We start from the raw sequence: 12490 nt of genomic DNA on the forward strand, positions 1-12490 counted from the left end.
CAATTTCAATCGTTTTATAATAACACCACTCAACTAAATGGCTCAAAAGTAAAGAATATATCAGGTCTTATTACAATGTGAATAATTAGGTGACAGTTTTAGCGCACACCATCTGGACTGTCCTTATTGTTTGCATATCAAGATATAGAGCAAAAAAAGAGAGAGGATCAAAATTTCTGTGCCTTAAATACTGTTTTAGCCTTATAGGACATGAAGAGTCCTTGGTATATGAGAATGAATAGATAATGATGGGGAAGTGATTCAAGTTAATCAAACTAGGTGGGAGAAGCACTATAGTCTAAGCCACTGGTCTCCATCTATGAAGTTTGTGTCCAGAAAAGGCCTAACTTCATCATAACTGAAAGATTTGGACCATGGCACCCGACCTCTTGTATTTGCTCCTCCGCCCCTGCATTGGTATTCCCCAAACACCACTGTCCTGTATGTGCAAAATGTTCAATTCTCAGATCATTATACTATCTATGAGGTAAATCTTAATTATATATTTTTAGTTAAGTTATACCTCTGCCTAGATGGGTGCCTCCAGTCACTCCATCCTGAGGAAGATATGATATTATCCATATCACAGTATGAGTAAATTGCTCTTGAATAGTCACCCCAAGCTCTTCCCAATAAGATTTCGCCGGTTCCTCTGATTGTGCAGTTTACAAAAGAGAACCCTGTATTTTCATATGGTGAATTTCTGTGATGAGCTGCAATAGCTCCCCAATTCTTAGCTGTTGATTGAATGACGCAATCCTGTTTCCAAATACCCACTTCTACTATTAGAATCACAAAAAGAAATACCCAAGATTTCGAACCAAAAAAATGATCATTTAAGTAGACTAGTTTAGCTTTTACAACTTAAATTTGGGGTTCTCGTCACAAAAATAATAATGGCACTTTACCTGATAGAGTGATCTTGCAGTTCCAAAGATAAAGTCTACACTTCCTTGAATATGACAGTGGTAGAAGTAGTGTGATCCAGTGTCATCTAAGAGAGTGTCTTGTGTCCCCAAAATCCTGACTCTATAGAACATGGCTTTATCCCCAGCAATTCTAAGTGCCACTGCTTGCATTCCAAATCCTCCAGGCACTGCAACTACTGTGTTCTGCAGTTATTTATAAGCTTACAAAATGAGTTAGTTAATGCTGCAAAGAATAATTAAATCATGCATGCTTTGGTTCATATTCCATTTTATTAATTTGTATGGAAGAGAATTTGTTGTTACCTCAACAGTGATATTAGTTGCGCAAAAGTAATCGGATTCTATGGTCACAGAAGCTGATCTGTAGGTTCCAAGTGGAAGTCCAATTTGGTCTCTATCTGATGCTTTATTGTTCCAAGTAATTTTTGTAACTGCAGTTTGATCCTGGCTCCCAATAAACGAAATATGTGGCTTGGTAATTGGCACAAGTACCTTCTCTCTGCATAAAAGTACGCAATGTTTCAATTCTCATTATACAAAAAAACTAGCATTAAAATTGAAATGAAAGAATATATATTAAGTTAATTATGCATCGCATTTTTTCAATAGAATAGAACTCAAAATCAAGAAGTTTTGCACAATTTGGTAATAATGTACCAGCAATGTGGTCATGATCAAAGGCCAAAATGAAAAGATTGATCTTACGAGAGGGAGAGAGAGCCATTTAAAATCATGTAACTACTTTTTAATCCCCACGTAGCCACTATTTGTTCCTACTCAACCCCCATAAACAATACAACTTTTTTTTTTTTTGATACAAACAACACAACTGTTTAGATTAAAAAGTGTACAAAACTCAAAAAAACTAATTTTGGCGGTTCTCTAAAAGTATATCACAACAAACAAAGAAATGCCTTAAGATTGGACAGAAAATTGAGATCACAAAACTTCTATATGATTCTGATAAATTTCAAACAAGACAGATCAATTTATGGCCCCAAAAGAAGTTTTACACACACACACACACTTCCCTCACATTACCTGTATATTCCTGGATGAATATAAATTTTCACTCTTTCTGTATTATGCTCCGGAACCATATCAACTGCTCCTTGAACTGTATTAGAATCTCCCAAACCATTCTTGTCAACCACAATAATCCGCCCTCCTTGATATTCATATCTAGTGTTCAATCCAGCCTCATGCTCATCAACCTTCACATCATCCCAACTGATATAATTCTCAGCAAAGCTTTCACCTTTCACAAATCCCACTTGAACACCATCCAAAACCACCAAGACAACCACAACAAAAGCACTGAAACCAGATAAACCCATGAGCTTTCCAGTACATATAGTACTTTTATGTATCTCTGATTTTAGTGTTAAAAAGTGCTCCAACACAAGCAAGTACAACAACCAGAAAAATTCCTTGACCTTTCTCTATCTAAATACTGTTATTTTTGCTAGTGGGGTGGCTTTGATTTTGATTTTTTATAGTTACACATAGTATTGGAGTTGGAGGGGTGTGAAAGAAGTGAGAGTAATAAATATAGGAGCGTAGTGTAGCAGTGTCTCTTGCAAGTCCTTATTAGATTCCAACCATGAGAACAAAAAGAATAAACCATGCTAGTTATATAAATGGAAAAAAAAAACTATTAAGTGGTGCAGTTATTGAAAAGAAGAAGAGGATAAGTACAAAGATGGTGCTACTGAAATAAGAGTTTAAACTCGAAAGAATTCAAAGAGTTTCTTTGGCTTTTTGATCATGCAGGAGGTGGTTTTTTTAGCCAATTTATTAGTGAGTGAGTAATTAAAAGTTAAACTCAGTAGTGAACACAAGAGCGGTTACAGCCTTACAGGTTCTTTAGCTGAAGAAATTAAACTGAACAATGACAAAGAAACCTTTGCATTTTCAAAATTATGATTGTTTTTTGTTTATAATAGGAGCAGTGTCTTTCCATGAACGTTGAGAGTTGGTTTGTTTTTTGTGCTTTGCTATTCATTTTGACTTAAAAGAGAGTGCATGTTTCTCGGACATTCCACGCGCACCAAGTTAGGAGGCGTTGCCCATTTTCCTACTAAAATGGGTTTATGCAATTACCACGATCCCTATTTATCTGATTTTTATCACATGTTGGAAACAAAAATTGCCCATTTGGCTCAAGATTAGGATGACTAATCTTGAGGAAATTTCTTTCCAAAAATTAAAAAAAAAAATTGTTGAGGAAATTGAACAAAGCATTGTAAGTAAGATTAGAAATTTTTGACACTCTAATTGAGTCATAAATTGAGATGATAGTTGAGTTGTCAAATTATGTTTATCATAAAAAATGGTCCAAACCAGAGGCATCAACACTATAAAGAGTGTCATTAACTTTGTGATGATTGTTCTTTACCATTAGACCAATATATTAATGAATTTATTTTTTATATTGGAGGAATTTATTTATTTTTTTTGGAGAAACCACATTTTTGATACCAGAGGAACTGGATCACACTTTTTTTTTTTCCTTTCCTGTTGAATGAGGGACTTAATCGCATGTTCCAATGACAAGAAACCTTATGAATTAAGCTTCCTACAAGCCTAGATTTAAACTATAAATTGACAAGTATGGGTCTTACTAATTGTTTCATACATCACAATAATTGTTTAAACTCAAAAGGATGAAAATGATTGTGACATTGCATAACTTCAGCAATTGAGGTATCCTTTTGAGCAAGCCTTTCAAATATATGTTCTAGACTTCTAGGGGAGTTCTTCTAATTAAAAGTTTAGAGTAATGTGCTTATCAAAAAGAATAAAAAAAAAGGTTTTGAGTGATGTGAGTTTCGATTAACTTTGTTTTCTTCTTTAATACTTAACTTTTTAAAACTTTTTATTTTTCCATTTTAGTGTAATTGTACTTTTAACAATTTTAGCACATAGATTCAAAAAAAAAAAAAAAAAAACAATTTTAGCATATAAACAAGTAACCTTTCACATTCAATATGTGTATTTCCTTGTCAATTACAGCAGTAATGCCGTATGCCTTGAAGAGAAATGAGAATAGACAGACGGTACTTCTTCTGCAAAGTTCAAGGTGTCCCATACCAAAATCATTTCTTCGTGTCCTTCATTGTAATGATTAATGAGTGGCCCTTTTGGAAATCCAAATGTAGTACATGTGCATGCAGTTATGAATGGCATCCAAAAGTCTTCATAGTATCCTAGCCTCTGGGCACCTCTTAGCACGCGCGTAAGCGCGTATTTAGAGGTTCTTTTATTTTTTTGAAAAAAAAATTAATAATTTGTATTAATTATAATTTGGGATTATTACATTTTTCAATTACAAAAAAACTTAGGAGTGTGATGAAAAATTATTTCACCTGCAAACGCATAATACTTATCACATCCTAGGTTTTTTTTTGTGATTGAAAAATGTTATAATCCTAAATTATAATGGATGCAAATTATTAACTTTTTTCCAAAAAAATAGAAGAGCCTCTGAGCACGCGCGTGAGTGCGTGCTCAGAGGCTAGTATTTTTTAACAAAATATCACAAATAACTTAACATGAATTTATGAAATTAGTCAAAATTAATGCTACTAAAACTCCTAACAGCCAACCACTTTATTTGAAAACTCCTATGCGTGACCATAATGAAAGGAAAATACAAATTCAATGGAAAAATATTGTGTGATTTAAAAAGAGCCTATTCTTATGTAAGTACAATGAGCCTTTTTTTTTTGGTTTAGTGTCATAATTTTTTATTCATCCCAATTTTAGGTTTATGCATTTGTCCAATAATATTACACATTGCAAACTACTGATACAACCATAAGTGTCATCAGACAAGCTCCAAAAAACGAACACAAAATTTGTTAATTGATTAATTTTTGAAACATTATTATAATTAGAGTTAGAATTAAAATTTGTAGGACATAAGTCAAATTGAATGGTTCTACATTATGGGTGTGGTCAATCTTCTATTTTTATTGGTTAAATTTCTAGTTACTTGTTTTTAGTCACATTTGAAACTTATATTTTTTTCAATGTCCTGACCACAATATATAAGGATCTCATAAAGTAAACAATGTCTGGATAATAAAAATGTTTTCTAAAAACTTCATCCATAGACCATATATATATGATAGTGTATGACAAAGAAGATTATGATTCAACATCTTTTATTAAGCCTTCCAAATGTTTTACAACAACATTTGAAGTTATTCTGTTATGTTTAAAGACTTTTCTATTTTTTGTTAATTATTTATTTATTTTTTGCTAATAAATTTTGTAAGGTTATATGTAATGAATAAATAAGAAAAGAGGAAAATTATCTTATGAGAGATTCTCATAAAACCTCTCTCCTACAATATGTGTGGGTTTCCTATATTGTCGTTACATATCTCCCACAAACCCATCTAAAATGTTTTTCCTTTTGATATGTTTGTAGTCATTTTGTCTAGAAATTTAAAAAAAAAAAAAAAAAAGCTTCATAAAATTTATTTGTTACTAAAATTTTGATCCGCCTTATATTTTTCTTTTTCACGATCTCCCTACTAAAATGTTTGGATAATCAAATTTAATGGTTACTAAAATATACTCAGAATTATCTATATCACTCCTAGCTAACTTGCACTATCAAATGAAAAAAAAAAATCAAGAATATAATGCAACATAAAAAATGAAAAGAATTCTAAAATGAAAGAAAGAAAATAATCAAACAAAATGGTATATGCCATTCAGTTAGTAACATGTAAACAAAATGATTTCGAAATTTTTTTTGTGCCCTCTACTAAGTCCACAATTAAAAGGTAGTTTCTCAATAAGGCGAATAAATGGTAAAAAAAAAAAGTTAGCTACTTACAATACATAATATTTACTTGAAAAAAAAAGTACATCTCTCATTAATTCAAAGCCAGGGCAGTCAATTGTTCTACCATCTTGCTAATATCCTCATGTTCTTTGCACATGTACATAACATCTGCAAGAATAAAAAATGGTAAGACCAATGGGCTCACACAAAGCACAAAATGGTGTTGTAGAGTAGAGGCTAAAGATGCAAATGTTCAATCTGAAATAAATCCAAATAAATAGTGCAAGCAAAGGAATGATCGAGTGGCACAACCATCCATTAATTTCCATTGATTTTCTTACGAAATCAAAGAATTAATGGGATTTTGAGGAATGCTCTGCATATTGGATTCCACGGTTTGCTAACAGCACCACATGTGGTCTTGCCTGGCTTGCAATTGAGATTAAATCCATTTAAATTTTTGTTCAAAAAAATTCTAAAATAAATTTATTACAGCATAAATAAAAAAGCAACCCTACTCACCTTAGATTCTATATGACAATGGTTGCAACCCGGGGCATTAAAAATTGGATGACAATGAATGGAAGTCAAAAGAAGACACGTTGAGAGCAAAAACAAATACAATATTTTAAAGCAGCAATTGAATGTAAGAAATAGAAAACTAAAAAAAAAGATAAGTAAAAGAAGAATATTTGCTTATATACTTATCCGGATAATCTTGGAAGTCAAGTAATCAAGTCTTTTGTTATTCTAGTGCAGTAATTTTGTATTCGGGTTTTTTTTTTTTTTTTTTTAATATTTCTAGAAGAAGAAGAGGATGAAAAGGAAGGAGGATATAACATGAAACTTAAATAAAATAAAATAAAAACTGGATAAGCAAAAAAAGTTAAAGAGGAGTTAAATTTTTTAAATCTGATAGTAAAGCAGTTTCTTAGGAGTAAAACATGGGAGAGTGGAATTCAAGCAATTTGTTAGGAGTAAAATGTGGGAGTGGAATTCAAACGTGTTAAGGTTTTTTTTTTTAATTTGAAAAAAAAAAAGGGTCGATTGGGGTATTTTTTTTACAAAACATAGGATTTTTTTCAAAATAGAAACATGGTTTTTTTTTTTTGAATTTGAAAAAAAAAGGGTCGGTTGGGATATTTTTTTTACAAAACGTAGGATTTTTTTTTTCAAAATAGAAACGTGGTAGATAATTTTTTTGATACAACATGGCTTTTTTCATTAGGTTTTTTGTTTTCCATTTTTATCAATTTAAGATTTTAAACCATTTTTTATGATTTAGAGATAAAGATAAGTTTATTAAATTAAGGGTATTTCATTTGATTTCAAAAAAAAAAAAATTAAGGGTATTTTATTAGGTTTTTTTTTTTTTTTGTACTGAACATGAGGTTTTTTCTAAGAGTAAAATATTAGAAATTTTACTATTTAGTTGTGTTTTTTTTTTTTACTCAACATGAAGTTTTTTTAAGAATATAATATTAGAAACGTGTATTAGAATAAGTGGGTTAGTAGGAGTGTTCCTATTTTGTAGGTAATGTTTTTTCAAATTTATCTAAAATTTAGGACTTTTTAAATTGACAATTTTACATGTCTAACCCTACTATTTAAGCTTTACAAACTGGTAAATTTGTTGATATTTTGGGCATCAAAATTGAGGAATCCAAACAGGGGAAGCTTCTTAAATAATAGTATAGATAGATATTGAAACACCCATCAAACCGTCCAAATAAAAGAAAAAAATAAATAAAATCCATCAACCTTGATTTCCTATAAAATCCATCAACGTTAGTTTCCTATTTTTTTGCAACTTCAAGCAAAAAAAAAAAACCATCAATGTTGGTTTAATTTTTTTTGTTTGCAACTTCAAGCCAAAAAAAAGAAAAAAAGAAAAGAAATCATCAACGTTGGTTTCCTTTTTCTTTTTTTTTGCAACTTCAAGCAAAAAAAAAAAACCATCAACGTTGGTTTAATTTTTTTTGTTTGCAACTTCAAGCAAAAAAAAAAAAAAAGAGAGAAGATAAGGTAAGATAATTGTGTGGGGCAAAAGGATCCTGGTGGGAACGTGGGCCTTTTGGGCCTTGTTAAGGAAGGCCGACCTGACCCTGGGGTTAGAGATTGTTGGTGCTATGGGTCGGCCTATACGCCGAGGATCCGAGGATCCAGCCGAGGATGGTTTTCCCCTCGGACTGACATCAAAGAACCTGAGACTTCATGGTAAAGGTTAGGGAATGACACGGTCAAGACCAATGGTTAAAGGGAGAGAACCCTTGAATGTCCTAGAAGCGCCGATGTTGGAAGAATATCAAAGGTAAAGGCTGCTACCTCCACATTAAAGATCCTGCACCTACCACCCTGGCCGCATTAATGAGGAAGTGACACTTAAACAGTGGAAGGGAAACTTCTAGTTACTGTTCAAAGGCACTAAGAAAAGAAATATCTAGGCTAAGGGAGGAATTGGGGGCAACACGTGGATAAAGTATTAAAAAGAGGAGTATTTAAGGAGGGACGAAGGACAGAAACGGGACGGAACTTTTTGTAACCTAAAAAGAAAAAGGACAAAGAGAGAGATATAATATAAGAACAGCTCTCGGCTTACGTCCGAGGAGGCCTGTTTACATTACTCCTTTTTGTTTCCAAGTACTTGCAATCTTTAGTTTGTCATTTCATCCTCATACACTTCTAACCTGGGTTTCAAGCCCACACTCTACAAATTCATATTGTTTAAGGCTCATTGGGCCTGAGCCCATAACTGTTCTTGGGTCCAGGTGCAATTGTGCACTTACAATAATGATATAATAAAAGAAAAGAAAAATAAAAAAATATAAGAAAAGATAAGATAATGATATGAACATGATAATGATAATGTTAACAAAGTGGAGTCCTTTTAGTATCTAAATCACGATAAAATAATGTATTTTTGTTGGAGATAAAACAACCATTTTTTTTTACAAATTAAACCATAATCCAAGACTTTCAAAAAAATAAAAATAAAAACATTACTTATCTGAGGGAAACAACCTTCAACCCTGAGCGTTGTGATGGCAAGGCATTAAGCTTGGTGGCAAAAAAAAAAAAAACCTGTACAAAAAAAAAAAATTAAACTTAAAAAATGAACATGAGGGAAACAAACTTCATGTATACAGAAATAAAACCTGTTTCCAGTTCGTGTAATCATCATTAAAGACAAAAAAGTGAGATCAGGGAGAGAGAGGGCTGAGATTTGATATAAGAAAAAGCTTACCTCAAATCTATGCTGTTGTTGTTGTCGTTTGTATTGAAATCTGAAGCAAAGAGGTGGGTGAAAGGAGTCTGAAAACACAAAATTGAGAGAATTGCATAACTGAAGAAGAAGCAATTTGAGTTTGAAAACTAACATAAGTGTATTGGAAGTGTGCTCCTATTTTGTAGATAGTGTTTTACGTGGAAGTTAAATAACTATTTTTACCAAGTTTTGCCCCTACTTAAACATAGGCTGTAGGGGTATTTTAGACCAAAAAAAAATCTTTTACCAAACTATCCTTTAGTTTTATCTCTACTTAAACCTAAGGGTATAGAGGTATTTTGGAACAAAAAAAAAATCCACTCCAAACAGGTGCAGCTGCTTAAATAGTAGTATAGAAAAGTAGCTTGCAGTCTATGCCTCTCTTTGTTTCTCTCTTCAAAATTTATTGTTTATTTGATAAATTCTCTCTCCAACAATAAGCTGAAAGTTGAATTAGACTAGTGGGCACCCATAAGGGTTGACCTACAAGTCTTAACTTGAGCACGTTACCCGAAGGCTGACGTAAATTAGTTAATTCCCATTTTTTGTTCACTAAAAAAAAAAATAATAATAATAATAATACGACCAAGCTTCAATAAAGCTACATGAAGTTCTCCAAAATTCTAATCTTATTGGCTCAAATAATATATATATATATATATATATATATATATATATATATATATATATATAATTTTCGTTGGAAATGACATGTATTTTTATATCTCAAATTTTTTCCCAGTAATTTTTCTTCTAAATTATTTTAGAAGTCAATCCCTTGCAATAATTTAACAAGAAACTTGGATTTCCGACCCTATTTTATCCTCACATATTGTAATAACTAATAAGAAAAATTACCTGTTGATCCATCTCTTGGTTTCTAATATGCAATCAATGCCGGCTAAGATTTGCAGAATTCTACACCCACCATCACTAAACATAGTGTGGGGGGTAAAAGTGCTTGGACAAACGTTTGGGCTTTGGACTTGATTGGTTGGTACAAATTTGTTTGATCAGGGTCTCTAGGCCCACAAGTCAGTCCGCACTATAGAGGTCTGAGGAGTTGTTCGAGGAGGAGTATCTCCTCGGACAGGCCAAGCAACTGCCCTGGGGCTTGCTAAACGGGTTAGAGGCAGAATTCTTGAAGAACTGGTAGGTAAAAGTGTGATCTAAGCACCATTTAGAAGCAGGAACGTGTGAGAAATATCTGAAGAAAAAACTGCTACCACCACATTAAAGACCCTGCATCTACCTTCCTGGCCGCATTAATAGGGAAATGACCTCTAAACAGTAGAATTCAGCTTTCCTGCTATTATTTGAAGACTTCAAGAAGGTGGTGGATGAGACAAGTATCTAAGAGGAAGATTTGTGTGACACGTGGATGAAATAGGGAAGAAGAAGAAGTATATAAGAAGACGAGAGAGGAAAAAAGGGAGGATCTTTTTGCTTAGCTAAAAAAGAACTAAGAATTGTAATTTTTGGCTTAGAAAAAGAAATACTATACAATTTGTCCTCGGCTTACGTCCGAGGAGGTTTCTTTGTCATATTCATTTGTCATTTGCATAGATTGCGGCATTCTAGCCTGTTGATCAACTTTCAACATCTCAAACTTAGGTTCCAAACTCATACTCTACAAATTTCATTGTATAAGGCTCTTTGGGCCTGAGCTCATTACTTATTTTTGGATCTAAATACAAATTGTGCGCTTACACATAGTACTAATATGTATGCAGATTCAATATTTTATGCCTTTCCAATTTCCATCCCAATGTAAATGAGTCCACTCTTGTATTTGTGATTTGTAAAATTTTATAAATCATTATCGCAATAGAGCTCACTCTCGTATTATATTTTCTGAGCCACCATCTTCCAAGTACCAGACAATAGTAATTTACATATATTTACTACTACTTACAATTAGTAGTGATTCAAATCAAACTTTGTGTATTAGAATGATTCTTTTGTCTTTTGTCTAATACAAATATATAGCTTTTTTATTTTTTAAGATTCCTTAGGGTTTGAACTTATTGCTTCTTCCGTTATCATAATTGATGATATCAAAATATCAAATTAGTATTTGGTGTAAAAATTTCTTGAAGTTCAAATCTCTTATTCAATAATAAAGTATACTTTTTATGCTATCTAAAACTACACAGAACAAAATTGGACCCAAATTTAGTAACTTGAGATTTTTGACCCGAAGGGAAAACTGATTGACATATGACAAGATAAATTTTGAAACAAATTTTCTTTTTTGAATGATGGCTAGCGTAAAAGTGCTAAGCTCATGATAATTCAAAATGTTGAGAAAAAATGAATATGGTTGGAACCCTGGCTAAGCGCAATTATTGATTATTTGATTCATCGATCATGTTATTTAATTGACAGTTCAGAAGTAATAGGTGACTGCTGGTTTTTTAAATTGTTGTACTACCCCATTATTGATTTATTTATTTATTTTTGCTGAATGCCCCCATAATGATTTCATGATGGAGATCAGCCAATGATATTACATCAATTGGACTGTTAATGCTTTTACTAGAGTCCCTCTGTATTATTTTTTTTTTGGAGAGAATTTTAACCAACGGCATTCATTTATAATGATAGCTCTTTATCATTAAATTAAGACTTAGTGTCATACCTTTTTATATTGAGTAATGCTGGTGTCATGTAGAATGACATAGCTTATGCCACAATTCACTCATACTGCGAGTTGTAAGTAGGTGTGATGGTGGATCCATGTGAAAACACATCTTTACCACTTTTAACTTGTCACATGGGTAAGTTGTAACACAAATTACGCCATTTTATGTAGCACCAAAGTTACTATTTTATATCAGAACTAAAACCATAAATATATATACGTTTACGTGGACATAGACACAGTATTATTATTATTATTATTATTATTATTATTATTATTATTATTATTATTTTGTTTTTCATACCTTACCTTGCCCAAACACAATCGGATCCACTTCTAATTTTATGCACAAAGTTCATGCAATCACTTTACAACAGATCACTCAATGCAGGACAAAGTGTAAATGGCGTGAAAAAATTTATATGACAGATAATAAATTTAAAGTACGAAGATTTTTAGCGTTGGATTTACTACTATCGTTGATTAAATAGAGACACAATTCATATTAATATTTACTTACTTTTCTATACCTAATATGTAATGTTTTATTTTTAAAGTTTGTTAGTTATCTTCCTAGGTAATATAAAATTAATATCATTTTACATGTAGCAGGAACAAATGCACCTGAGAAGCTTTATAACTTGACATGGTATACGACATAAGAACATTAGTATTTGGGCTTGTAAAGCTCTCAAAATGGTATTTTACAATCCACAAACACTAAAATGACTCTTTATCCGGATTTTTATATCCTAAAAAATTTACAATACTACTACAAGCTCTTATATATGCAACTTATTGTAGTAGTTTGTATTTCTTTTTTTATTATTTTTTATTCATTTAGCCTCTCT

General features: G+C 31.9%; 1 protein-coding gene across 1 annotated transcript; it reads right to left on the bottom strand.

Moving 5' to 3' along the window:
* Positions 1-201: 201 nt before the first annotated feature.
* On the bottom strand, positions 202-2283 carry LOC142638573 (pectinesterase QRT1). The gene is made up of 5 exons (XM_075812604.1): positions 1971-2283; positions 1233-1428; positions 909-1112; positions 524-759; positions 202-439 (listed from the first exon to the last, which is right to left on the bottom strand). Exons 1-5 carry the CDS (start codon positions 2264-2266, stop codon positions 292-294), a joined length of 1080 nt encoding a protein of 359 aa, XP_075668719.1. The 5' UTR covers positions 2267-2283; the 3' UTR covers positions 202-291.
* Between the last annotated feature and the right edge of the window lie 10207 nt (positions 2284-12490).

Source organism: Castanea sativa, chromosome 6 (genome assembly GCF_040712315.1).
Source record: "Castanea sativa cultivar Marrone di Chiusa Pesio chromosome 6, ASM4071231v1".
NCBI classification, from domain to species: Eukaryota; Viridiplantae; Streptophyta; class Magnoliopsida; order Fagales; family Fagaceae; genus Castanea; species Castanea sativa.